Genomic DNA, 11,974 nt, shown 5'->3' on the forward strand with positions numbered 1-11,974 from the left:
TCTCTGACTCGGATGGCTACAGTTCAGTGAGATTTTTTTTTAATGTAATCTAAACATATTTTGGTAGCGTCATGGAGGATTCATGTTTTTACTCTGATCTGATTGCAACTGTCACAGAGAGTATACCGTAGAACAAGCCCAAAAAACGACACACACACAGAAAAAGAAACGAAAACAGCTCGATTTAAAAGAAATACAAAAAGAAACAAAAGTGTTCTGCAGAAGGTTCTTGCTGAGACATCGACAGATTCCAGTTTTGGCTGGTGGCTTTGAGCTACTTGTATAAGGTATTGGTGGAAATTTACATTGCAGACGGTGTGACGTACAGAAGCACATGACATCTGCGTTTGACAATTGTCTATTTTCTATTATCTGTTCACTGTCCCTCTCGATCGATTGATATGACTTGGTCCAATCGTATGAATATAGCTAATTATTAATATAGTTGCTTATTAACAGAGAGATGCTGTACTTTGGTACAGTTGAAGAAAGGGTTTTTCTGTGATTAATAAAAAAATCAAAGTCTAATTGATTGGTTAAATTCTTCCACTTCATCAAACTACAAATGCAGAATATTTTGTAGTTTAGTTAGATGTCTCGGAAAAATACCACACTACGGTTCTTTCCAACTTAAGTTTTTCCGAATCATTTGTATAGTCCCGTTCAGTTTCTTCCAAACTGGAAATATACAGGTACCGGCGCTATCATCTAAATATTGTTGTTGAAGGAAATGGAGTTAATATGTTAAAAAATTACGGCGACAGTGACACTACAATTGCCAATTGCAATGTCAGCAACCATGTGTTTCCTGGCGTATCCATTGCTATGAATTATTAGTGTGGCTGGAGGTGTAATGCATCGATGTTTATATTAATTTAGGTACTGGACTACAGAGTTACATATATATAGTCTTATACAAATTGTCATTCCAAAAAATTAAAAAAAAATATGTTTCTAAATTTTGGTATGTTGGTTGGTATATTGATGTGTACAATTAATAACCTTTAAAAAACCATGAATTATAATAATATTACCTTTTGTTATATCAATTTTCTGTTTTTATTTTTTTCCCCCTTCACTTATAGTTCTAAAAAATCATTAAATTATAAAATAAAATAAGCAATATCGTAAGGTGGAAACCTGGGAATAAAATAAAAAACACAATTTTTAAAATTTGGTATAACACTTACTTTTGTCTTGTGTGTATATAAAAATAATTAGATGAAAAAAGAAAACTTTCTATACTATTTAGTTTCTCTTCTTACCTTTCTTGGTCTTCTTAGCGGCTTCTTTCTTAGCAACTTCGGTTTGTTCCTTGACGACCTTCTTAACGATCTTTTGTTCTTCGATCAAGAAAGCTCTGGTGATTCTTTCCTTGACACAGTTGGAACATCTGGAACCACCGTATATTCTAGAAACAGTCTTGTGAGTCTTAGAGATGGTAGCGTATTTTCTTGGTCTCATGGCGGCGACACCTGGTAAACAAATACCACAATCACCACACTTTGGTCTAGTAGCTAACTTTTTGACATGTTGAGCACGTAAGATACCACCTGGGGTCTTAACAACCTTGATCTTGTTAGAACGGGTATTGTATGGGTTTCTTCTTCTGAAAGTAACACGTTGAGCCATTGTTTTATTGGTTTTTCCAGTGAGCACAGCCTTTTGAAATGAGTTGAAATTAAAAAGTAAAGATATGACCAGAAATCTACTAAACACTTTTATATAATAATAAGGGCGTCTATTGCCTCATAACCAACAAATCAATTGTATAATCTTCAATTGTTTTTATTGCATCTTACTTAGTCTCACCAAACGATTGCAGTGATGATGATGATGATGATGATATCTGAAACTTTCATCATATTATTCCAAAAGAGCTATTCCATCTCCCGTTGAAAGAGTCGCTTGCTAATGGATTGAACAAATCGGGCGGGTTTCTGTGTTGTATTTCCTCCGGTCACGTTTTTTTAATATTTTTTTTCATTTGTTAATTGAGGAAAATGATGGAACAACTCTGAGAAAAAACAAGTTTTGTCTCGACATTTTCAAAATGTACGAAATTCAAAATAGAAAAAGTGAGTGTCCACCCATCCACCACGTTATTTGTTGGTACATCTGTACATTACACGATGAGTTCGAAAAATACAGTCATAAAAAGTGGAGGTTACAAATTATTTATCGCATACACATTTTGAGTCGACGAAATGTCTCTCTCTATCTGTTGCTGTTTTGAAAGGACCGAGCCATATACAAATTTATTTGCAAACGATAGATGACGTACTTGTGAAATTGTAGTTAATGTAGTAAATGTATTAAGTTATATAAGAGATCATATTTAATTTGTAGACTAACAGGTAATTTAAATATCTCAGTGTTATGTTTGTGTAACGAGATGATTATGTTTAATCAGTTATCCTTTTCAGCTGCAATAACCTCCATTTCTAAATCAACGTTTAATGGCAATGCAGCGACAGCAACACATGATCTAGCAGGTTTATGAACGTTAAAATACTTGGCATAGACAGAATTGAATTCTTGGAAATTTTTGATATCTTTCAAGAAAACATTCACCTTAATAACTCTGTCCAAAGAAGAATTGCTTGCTTCCAAAATATTTGTTACATTTGAGAATACTTGTTCAGCTTTATCAGAGATTGAGCCTTCAACTGGTTTGTTTTCTGGAGTGTATGGAATCTGACCAGATACAAAGATCAAATTATTGGCCTTCATCGCTTGTGAATAAGAAGCAGCAGCAGGTGGTGCTGACTTGGTGCTGACTGGAGTCAAAGTAGTCAAACGTCTAGCTAAAGGAGTTCTAAATAAGCTGTTTCTCAACATGTTGCAATTGATGTATGTGGGAGATTGATCTGGGAGTTAAGGAAGGAGTTTAACGTGGAAAGGTTTTCTCTATACGCTCAATCAAATCAAATCGAATCAAATTTATAAAGCTATTTATATATATGAACTCCATCTCCATCTCCAACTCAACCTCTATCTCTATCTCTATCTCCTAGAAATTTGGTTTAACAATGGTTGGCATAATAAAGGAATCCCAAACTCTATTCGATCCCCTGTGGAAATACAATTCCACCTGACCCGTACTCAAAATTAAGCCAAAAAAAAACAGCGCCTGTTGTTTTTTTGCTTAATTTTTCTTGGTTCGAACTTGCGGGAACTATTCTCCACCTGCCTTTCTTGAACAAATTTGGATAACGAGAAATGACAAATGGGCCAGTTCGACTTATTCAGGAACCATACCCAATAAACCATTCAGGTGTCATTAATTTATCTGATCTACGATCACTGTTGTTGCAATCTTCAGATACTATTGGTACCTATTTAAGCATACCAGAGGTGTCTGTGACATTGTTGCTGTTCGTTTACTCTTCCCATTGGATTGTACTTAAAGCTCCACGACACAGTGGTAAATACAGGTTAATATCTAGGTTTAAACTAAACTAAGCTAGGCTAAACTCAGCTAAACTCTAACAAAACATGGTAATACTCCAGTAAACCCTTATTCTTCTCATCTTGACCCTCTCTCTCTCTGGTTCACAATGATGTGTCACGTGATACAATATTACTCTGGTCTCTAAAATTTATTACCATACAAATTTCGTTTTGGCAAAATAACAACACGGTGAAAAATAAAGGACCAAAAGTTATATAAAAGACAACGTAACGTAGTTTATTCTTGTTGCAATTACTCTAAAGGTGATCGATTACTTTATAGGAAACAGGTTCAACTGTTGTAATATATATACTCCGGTATTGTAACTATTGTATTGTGTTTGATTCAGGTATTCTGGTTTGATATTTAGATAATATTAACAAATTCCTATTCGACTGCTGATATTTATAGTTTCAATTCTGCAATATATTTATATAAATAATCATTAAGGTTTCCCTTATACAAACTAATTATTGCACTGGCAATAATATAAATTACTGTTATCAGTCGTGCAAATAAACTATTTGTTTCCTAGTATATTCTCTCTGTGATCATATTTTACTGATTTGTCTTTAATTTTTGAAAATAAATTAAAAAAATAAAAAAAATATAAGGTCATATATATTTATTAATCATCTTTTCCCTATCAAATATTCATTTTTAATCCTTTTATTCCATTGAAAAGATATATATTTATATATATCTATATCTTCATCCACATACAGCCACGTATTGACTCCGAATGAATAATCTTCAATCCAGCAGTGCTGTGGATCCCATTGCTATCCCTGCCTCTTCTTCAGTGAAAACTAAAATACAAACCAATTATGACTTCAATAGCAGTAGCGTCGAAAGTAATGTAGATTCATCTGGAAACGCGAATGTTGCTAGACCAGCATCGACTACTGTTAACTATATCTCTACAGGCAGCAGTAATAGTACAGATGTGGTACAAGAAGATTCATTGGTCAAAAATGCTGATGTAAATGATAAGGATGCTAACGAATCAGGGATTGCCAGTCCCGCTAATAATTCAAACAATAATACTTATATTGATAGTGGTAATGCTAGTCAAGATGGCCGTGATATACGAACAAATGTCGAACATTCACAAGAATCTATACAACCTTTGCAAGTACGAAAAGATGATCAAAAGAAAGTTGAAGTTGAAACTGATGAGCAATTGCGCTATAGTCCCCTTGATATTGCGGAATTCCCGACTGATAAGTTACTAGAAATGTTAACTGCATTATTAGATAAAATTATTAAATCAAACGATAGACTGGCATTGATGGGTCCAGATTCTAATAACGATTTATTGATGAACAAAGATAATAGCATGGCTCAATCTGTGTTGAGTTTCCGTGGTAAACACATTCCTCAAATTAGTTTAGAACAGTATTTCCAAAGAATTCAGAAATATTGCCCGATAACAAACGATGTTTTTATATCTTTATTGGTATATTTTGATAGGATTTCAAAACGATGTAATAATTGTGTCCCTTCTCAAGACAACCCTGATGGAGAAGATACAAATAATAAAAATGGTAATGATAATGATAACAACAATGACTATTATAATAGCAATATTAATAATAGTAGTAACAATAGTAATAATAATAACAATAATAGTAGTAATAATAATAGTAATAACAATAGTAATAGTAATAATAATGGCATCAATGAAAAAAATCATAATTCCCAGCATCAACAATTACAAATATTTGTAATGGATTCATATAACATTCATAGATTGATCATCGCAGGTGTCACTGTCAGTACAAAATTTTTCAGTGACCTATTTTACAGTAATTCAAGATACGCAAGAGTAGGGGGCATCTCATTGCAAGAATTAAACAACCTAGAGTTACAATTCCTTCTCATGTGTGATTTCCACTTGCTAATTTCAGTGGAAGAACTACAAAGATATGCAGATCTATTGGCAAGATTTTGGCAAAATAATTTAAAGACAAATGAAAACTTAAACTAAATTTATTGACCATTTCAAATATAATAAAAAAATGGGTTTTTAATTAACATGTGCATAAACTAGAGAATAACACAGGTATTCAGGTATATTTCTCACTACCTTACTTCAATTTTAATAATAATAATAGTAACAGTAATAATAGTAACAGTAATAATAATAGATGTATTCTAATATTTGATTCTAATGTATATATTCATTTAATAAATTCGTTAACCTTTACTTAACCATTGTAAAACCTTCATTTTCTATATATTTTGAAGTTTGTTTCATATTTGATTCAATAAAGTTATAGCGACGGACTCAAATGTATCGCGCTTTAAAGATAAAATATTAAAGAAAGGTCATATGTAAAGGTTGAAAGTTTGTTGAAACAGTTATAAATCTATAAGTGATAAAGTTTTAACACATAGTTCAGATGTGTTATATAGATGTCATCAAAAATAAATTAAATTTGACAAATAAAAATTATATATATAACATTATTTAATGAAATATTTTGTAAAAGTTACATCTCTCAATTTCAACCTGTCATAATGTTAAAATATCAAAAAAATATAATAAAAATAAATACAGTTTAGTCAGAAAATAAACATGTCATTAGACGAATCGTTTGTTCATTTCTTGAACAGTCTCGGTGAAAGATATGAATTTAGTGTCTTGTTAAGGGAAATTGGACATCCTAGAAATAATGACGGTAAAGAGTTTACCTTTGGTTATTCATCCGCTAATGTATTGAAAAATGCTTCACATCAAATCGATAGCTTAGTCGATTTGGAGAAAATGGTAGTTATTCCTAGACACAATGCTCATTTGCTTACAGCAGAAAATTATAAGCATATTAAATTACCTATTGAAAATAAAATGTTAGTTCAAAAATACATTTTGAATGCATTCAAATTTATAAGGCAAGTGCCATGTAAGGCAATTTCAAAAGAATGGATTAAAGTCATAGAACCGAAAAAGAAGACAAAGTTCCCTTATATCAAAGGCGACATTACTAAGCCAGCTTGGTGGCCTGCGGATGTTGAACATAGGGAACCAGATCATTTGCAAAAGCCTGATAGATTGAAACTGATGTGTTGCATCGTAATAGAAGTTCTACCTAGATTAAATAATCTTTCTATTGTTGAAGAAATGGAAAGGGCCACCTACGCATTATCCTTGTTGAAAAGAGATCCTGTAAAAGAAGAAGTTATTAAATCAGTATTCAGAATTGTCAAAGCTACTATTAATAGAGATTCAATGGTAAGTATAATCGATTTGCTTTCTCTGAAATCAAAACCTGCCTCCAAGTCCAACTCAAAACAACGTCAATACATAAAAAATAGAATCAGGTCATATAGTGGAGTAATACAACAATCTTTAGATACCACAGAACAAACAGAGTCTGAAATATCCGAAAAAAGTTATAAAGACCAAACTCCTATTTATGATAATGAGCTAAAACTTCAACATAGTTATAATACTGATATAACACCTCTCCCCACACCAGTTCTAATAGATTTTTTAATAGACAGTGATCCTGATTTAACCAGGTATATCGAAAATATGTGTAAGTATGAATCCTCCCCAGATGAATCCACCGATCCCTAAATATTGCATTCAATTAAATAACATCAATAACATAAATAATTTCAACAATACATGGACATTTTAATAATATGAAATGGTTCAAAATTTAAAAAGTGTTAGTAGACCCAATCAAAGTATCAATTTCATTTAATAATGTAAAATCAAAATTGTACTCTAGTGCAAAATCAGTACCATGGGATAATGCACCAAATAGTTCATCGTGGTTATCTTGATTATCTAAAAACTTTTTCGCTAATTCGTAGTTTAAGGTTGAGGACTCTAAAAATCTTTTAAAGTCAACTTTAAAATCTTTTCTTATCAAATCTGAGTTCATACATTGTATAGCTAAAATCGCAGAATATACCATATAAAGATTGCATTTTTCAAAACTTGTAAATGACCTCTTCCACGCATTGAATAAGTAATATAATTCTTCTATTGATTCTTCGATCAATGATCGACTCTGTCTAAATTCGAATATAAATGGTTTATTGTATGATATCAATACGATATGATAATGGAATAAAATATATGAGGTAGTTGGATTGAAAACTTTTAGTTCCTTTAATCTACTTTTCGACCAACCTAACTCTGGCGGGAGATTAATTTTCCAATTATACATTTCCAGGTTAAATTTCGACAAGAATTCACTTCTTTGGTTTAACGTATCTGCATGAGTAAAAATCTTGCTTGCAAAAATTTCTGTTATTCTTGATAGCACAATCAATTTTTTCAATGGTGCAGCTGTTGAAAGAAGAACTCTTGGTTCATATATAAAATCTTCGATACCTGACTCAATTTCTGGTAATTCATCGGTTTCAGGAACTGTAGAACTTGACAATTTTAAAATAGTTGATCTCCCAAATAAAACAGATATCAAATGATCAGCTAAATAGCATCCCCAGTAAATTCTACTTCTAACTTCAAAATCAAGAATTAATAATTCGTCTTCATAAACTGTATTCCATGCCTCTGGGTTTAGATGTAAACCAATTTCATGAGCAATTCTAAATGCTAATCCAGATAAATACCAAGCCATTGGATTTTCTCCACTTCCAATATCGAAAAAGGCTAAACACAATAGAGTTTGGATAATGGCTAATTTGGATGATGACGTTGAGTCAGCAAAAGAAGAATCTTCTAATTGAAATATTTTCTTCAGCACTATAGATTTTGCAGTCTGATAATATTCTTTGGATTTTGTAAATAATTCATCGTTGGTATCTGATAGTTTGGAACCTAGGGCAGATATTGCGTATACCAATTCTTCAGAACAGTAATAACTCTTCGTATGTGCATCGCCAAAAAATGCACTCAAGAAAGTTTCTCTATGGATAAATAGGTAATGGGCTGGATATAACCACTTGAAGAATAAAGATAAAGATTTCAAAATCATTGGGTTTGTCGATAAATTTTTCAAAATAACTTTTAACTGGTTCTGTTCATACAACCTTCTCTTGTTTGTAATTGAAAGTGAATTTTGGGGGTATATACTACTTGAACCAACAGAGGTGACTGGGAAAGAATTTACATTCAGGTTATCAGCCTGCTCTGGCGTAGCGATATCATCAATAACTAGTGACTCAATGATTTTGTTTTTCTCTTCTTCATTATCAACTTCAGCAATGTGCTTTAGTGAAGACTCCAAATGGGCAATTCTATTTTCTAGTGTCTTGACATATGTACAAGAATATCGGCTCTTCCGCAAATCTAGGTTTACGGAGACACATTCAGAACCAAACTTAATGCAATTGGAGCATGGTACCTCAAAGTTACATTTTCTTCTCCTTTTCCTACAACCTTGGCATCTGTTTTAAAAATAATCTTGATAAAAGTTAGTCAATATTCTCAATAAAAATCAAATCAAATCAAATTAGATCCAAAACAAAAGGAAGATTCAAAAAAGAGAGGGATACATACGCTAGTTTCCTCTTTAATCCAGAACTATCAGAACCCATCTTTGGTCGTATTTTGATGGTTATGTTTAGTATTATATTGTTCATAAGTTAGTATTAAATAGGTCCAATTGTTTTTATATTTCTATTGATGTTGATTCGATATATATTTCAAGATGAGCTTACGGTGCTACCAAATATCGGATATAAGTTGAATTAGATTAATAACGATGATTATGACGGATAGAGATAGACGTCGAATAGCTGGACGTTTAAACGGTTAAGGATCTAATATAAGAATATTGGATATTTTATGTATTGTTCAGTACCATAAAGAATTAAAATAATTAAATTATTAGGTTCACTCTAAAGCTTATGATAAAATGTATGAAAATGAAGGGCAGTCAACAAAAGGTAATCGGAAAAGCCCAGTAATGTTAATGACTTGACTTATCAAAATACCCAAATTCTTACTCATCTTACGTTTTCTTTATTAGCATCCATCTTGAAATATATTAATATCAACAGTATACCTTTTTTCACTTTCAATTAATGGAATGCCATTCATATTATTGTTCATTAAACCACACAATTCAAAATAAAAAAGCAAGCAAAACCCAATTCTGCAATAAACAATTATAGAAAACTACATTATGCAATTAGGAGAAACCTATCCATTTATATACAAATGTATATTACGTTGTCTTCTTTATTTACTGTCATCATATTTATCAATGGCACTAATCTCATCGTCCAAATTTCAAGCCTTTTTAAAAAAAAGGTTCACGTTTGTTAAAAACAGACCATATTTAAACAAGATGATCCTGTTTAAACAGAAACTCGACGAAAGGATCGGTAGCAATCTTTGGAATGTTGATATACTTGGGAGGATTAGTCGTTATCCAAGTTCTTTTATTAGTACTTTCACCAATATTTAAATTAACATGGCCGCTTTCAATTTATTACACCAAGTTCTATAGACCATTTTTCCTAGATAAAGAGAGATATCGTTGGAAATACTACTTAGTTCCTGGACTATACTTGGGTTTATATCTGTTTGTTATTATTTACTATCATTTGAGAGTAAACTTCATGGTTAACCCTCATTTGTACTGGTTTGAAAAGGGTCTCATATTACCTATCATGTTCACATCATTACCATATTTCGGAGTAATGACTATGATTACCAAACCTGAGAATAGCATAGAACATGGAATTAATTCAAACAATAGGTACAGATTTGACGAGATACTATACTTCCCCAATGTGTCTTGCAAAACATGTAGAAAACCGAAACCTGCTAGATCTAAACATTGCAGTATTTGCGATAAATGTATACTTCTACAAGATCATCACTGTATATGGGTGAATAATTGCATAGGAATGGGTAACTACAAATGGTTTTACTTGTTTATTGGTGGAAATAGTTTGACAATGATATATTGCTTCACAAGATTATTATTCATTAGCATAAAATACAAAGTAACTTCCTCAAGAGCAATTTTAACTATGAATATCTTATGTGGAAGTTTTGCAATCATCTGTTCAGTGTTTACATATTTGCAGCTAGATTTAGTAAGCCAAGGAATAACCACCAACGAAATGGATAAGTGGTATACAATTCACGAATACTGCAGAGATGGTAAATTGGCAAGATCTAAATCAGGAAATTGGTTCCTGATAGATTCAAACAATACATTCTACAGTACAAATATATACGACCACACAAGATATTCACCAACCCAATATACCATCATAAATGACCCAACTGATATACAAAACATTTATGATAAGGGCTCTTGCTGGTTAAACTTTATCGATATCTGTACCACGTGATACTAACTATGAGTCAAATTTTATAGTCGGTTTTTCATTGAAGCAAAAATGCTGGAAAATATTTTTCCTAGGAAAAGCTCAAAGCTTAGGGGCAATTGGATATTTTAGAATGTAATTTGGAAATGGTTTAAAACGTTAACTAGATCAATTGTACTTTTATTACTTTTAATTGGGCCTTTTGAGATTTAAAGGAATAGGTATAGAATAATCCAACAATCCTAGTTTTGATTCTAAGTAGTTCTGGTGCGGAATTGATCTAGATCAATTAACAAAGGATAAGTTTTAAAGAAAACTTTGATTGTAAAGGTAAAATTTAAGTTTGTTTCTTTAATAAATTTGTAATTTAGAAGTATATCACTTACGTTTACCGATTATTTAATTGATTAGGGATTGGATTTATAGTAGGACATTAGATAATATGGTTCCTTTAGAAAAGATTCCAATTTTAGGGAAGGATACCATCCATGTTGGTTTCAACATTAAGCAACATATGATTGACACAATCATAAATGATTGTAAATCATCTACCTATGTTATTATTAATGATACCAATGTTGCTAAAGTACCATACTTTCAAGAATTTGTCGAAGGTTTCGAATTGAGTTTACCTGAGGAATCCCGTTTATTAAAATATGCAGTTAATCCAGGAGAACAAAATAAAACTAGAGAGACTAAAGAACGAATTGAGGACTATTTATTAACTCAAGGTTGTACTCGTGATACTGTAGTAATTGCCATCGGTGGTGGTGTCATTGGTGATATGATTGGTTTCGTTGCCTCTACATTTATGAGAGGTGTGCGTGTTGTTCAAATCCCAACTTCTTTACTATCAATGGTGGATTCTTCAATTGGTGGTAAAACTGCAGTTGATACTCCATTGGGTAAGAACTTCATCGGTGCTTTTTGGCAACCATCTTTTGTTTTAGTAGATATTAAATGGTTAGAATCTTTACCAAAACGAGAATTTATTAACGGTATGGCCGAAGTCATTAAAACTGCTTGTATTTGGAATGCTAGTGAATTTGATAGATTGGAGTCAAATGCTGACACATTCTTGGATATTGTTAATAACGCTAAAATTATCCAAGTCTCAAACAAAGTTACTGGTACAGTAGACCACATCTCCAATACCAATGTCGAACTAATGTTAGAACATACCTACAAGTTAGTTTTGGAGAGTATTAGAGTTAAAGCCGAAGTTGTATCTGCAGATGAACGTGAATCCAG

The 11,974-nt window shown here is 31.9% G+C and overlaps 7 protein-coding genes across 7 annotated transcripts in view; 4 read left to right on the forward strand and 3 right to left on the reverse strand.

Annotated features, from left to right (window-relative positions):
- Positions 1-1,248: 1,248 nt before the first annotated feature.
- Positions 1,249-1,632, reverse strand: Kpol_1033p11 (60S ribosomal protein eL34; the record flags this gene model as incomplete). The annotated part of the gene is made up of 1 exon (XM_001645516.1): positions 1,249-1,632. One exon carries the CDS (start codon positions 1,630-1,632, stop codon positions 1,249-1,251), a length of 384 nt encoding a protein of 127 aa, XP_001645566.1.
- A 777-nt stretch (positions 1,633-2,409) lies between these two features.
- On the reverse strand, positions 2,410-2,841 carry Kpol_1033p12 (RidA family protein; the record flags this gene model as incomplete). Its single annotated transcript, XM_001645517.1, has 1 exon — positions 2,410-2,841. The coding sequence occupies one exon, from the start codon at positions 2,839-2,841 to the stop codon at positions 2,410-2,412; it is 432 nt and encodes a 143-aa protein (XP_001645567.1).
- A 1,850-nt stretch (positions 2,842-4,691) lies between these two features.
- On the forward strand, positions 4,692-5,444 carry Kpol_1033p13 (uncharacterized protein; the record flags this gene model as incomplete). Its single annotated transcript, XM_001645518.1, has 1 exon — positions 4,692-5,444. The coding sequence occupies one exon, from the start codon at positions 4,692-4,694 to the stop codon at positions 5,442-5,444; it is 753 nt and encodes a 250-aa protein (XP_001645568.1).
- A 591-nt stretch (positions 5,445-6,035) lies between these two features.
- Positions 6,036-7,037, forward strand: Kpol_1033p14 (uncharacterized protein; the record flags this gene model as incomplete). Its single annotated transcript, XM_001645519.1, has 1 exon — positions 6,036-7,037. One exon carries the CDS (start codon positions 6,036-6,038, stop codon positions 7,035-7,037), a length of 1,002 nt encoding a protein of 333 aa, XP_001645569.1.
- Positions 7,038-7,122: 85 nt separating this feature from the next.
- On the reverse strand, positions 7,123-9,019 carry CHA4 (Cha4p; the record flags this gene model as incomplete). Its single annotated transcript, XM_001645520.1, has 2 exons — positions 7,123-8,824; positions 8,937-9,019. The coding sequence occupies 2 exons, from the start codon at positions 9,017-9,019 to the stop codon at positions 7,123-7,125; spliced, it is 1,785 nt and encodes a 594-aa protein (XP_001645570.1).
- Positions 9,020-9,781: 762 nt separating this feature from the next.
- Positions 9,782-10,747, forward strand: SWF1 (palmitoyltransferase SWF1; the record flags this gene model as incomplete). The annotated part of the gene is made up of 1 exon (XM_001645521.1): positions 9,782-10,747. The coding sequence occupies one exon, from the start codon at positions 9,782-9,784 to the stop codon at positions 10,745-10,747; it is 966 nt and encodes a 321-aa protein (XP_001645571.1).
- A 418-nt stretch (positions 10,748-11,165) lies between these two features.
- The window catches only part of ARO1 (pentafunctional protein ARO1p), a gene marked incomplete at both ends in the record, with an annotated part of 2,981 nt that continues 2,172 nt past the window's right edge, over positions 11,166-11,974 (forward strand). Inside the window, one exon of the mRNA XM_001645522.1 lies at positions 11,166-11,974. Within this exon, the coding sequence (XP_001645572.1) occupies positions 11,166-11,974 (809 nt within the window).

Source organism: Vanderwaltozyma polyspora, genomic scaffold (genome assembly GCF_000150035.1).
Source record: "Vanderwaltozyma polyspora DSM 70294 KpolScaffold1033 genomic scaffold, whole genome shotgun sequence".
Taxonomy (NCBI): domain Eukaryota; kingdom Fungi; phylum Ascomycota; class Saccharomycetes; order Saccharomycetales; family Saccharomycetaceae; genus Vanderwaltozyma; species Vanderwaltozyma polyspora.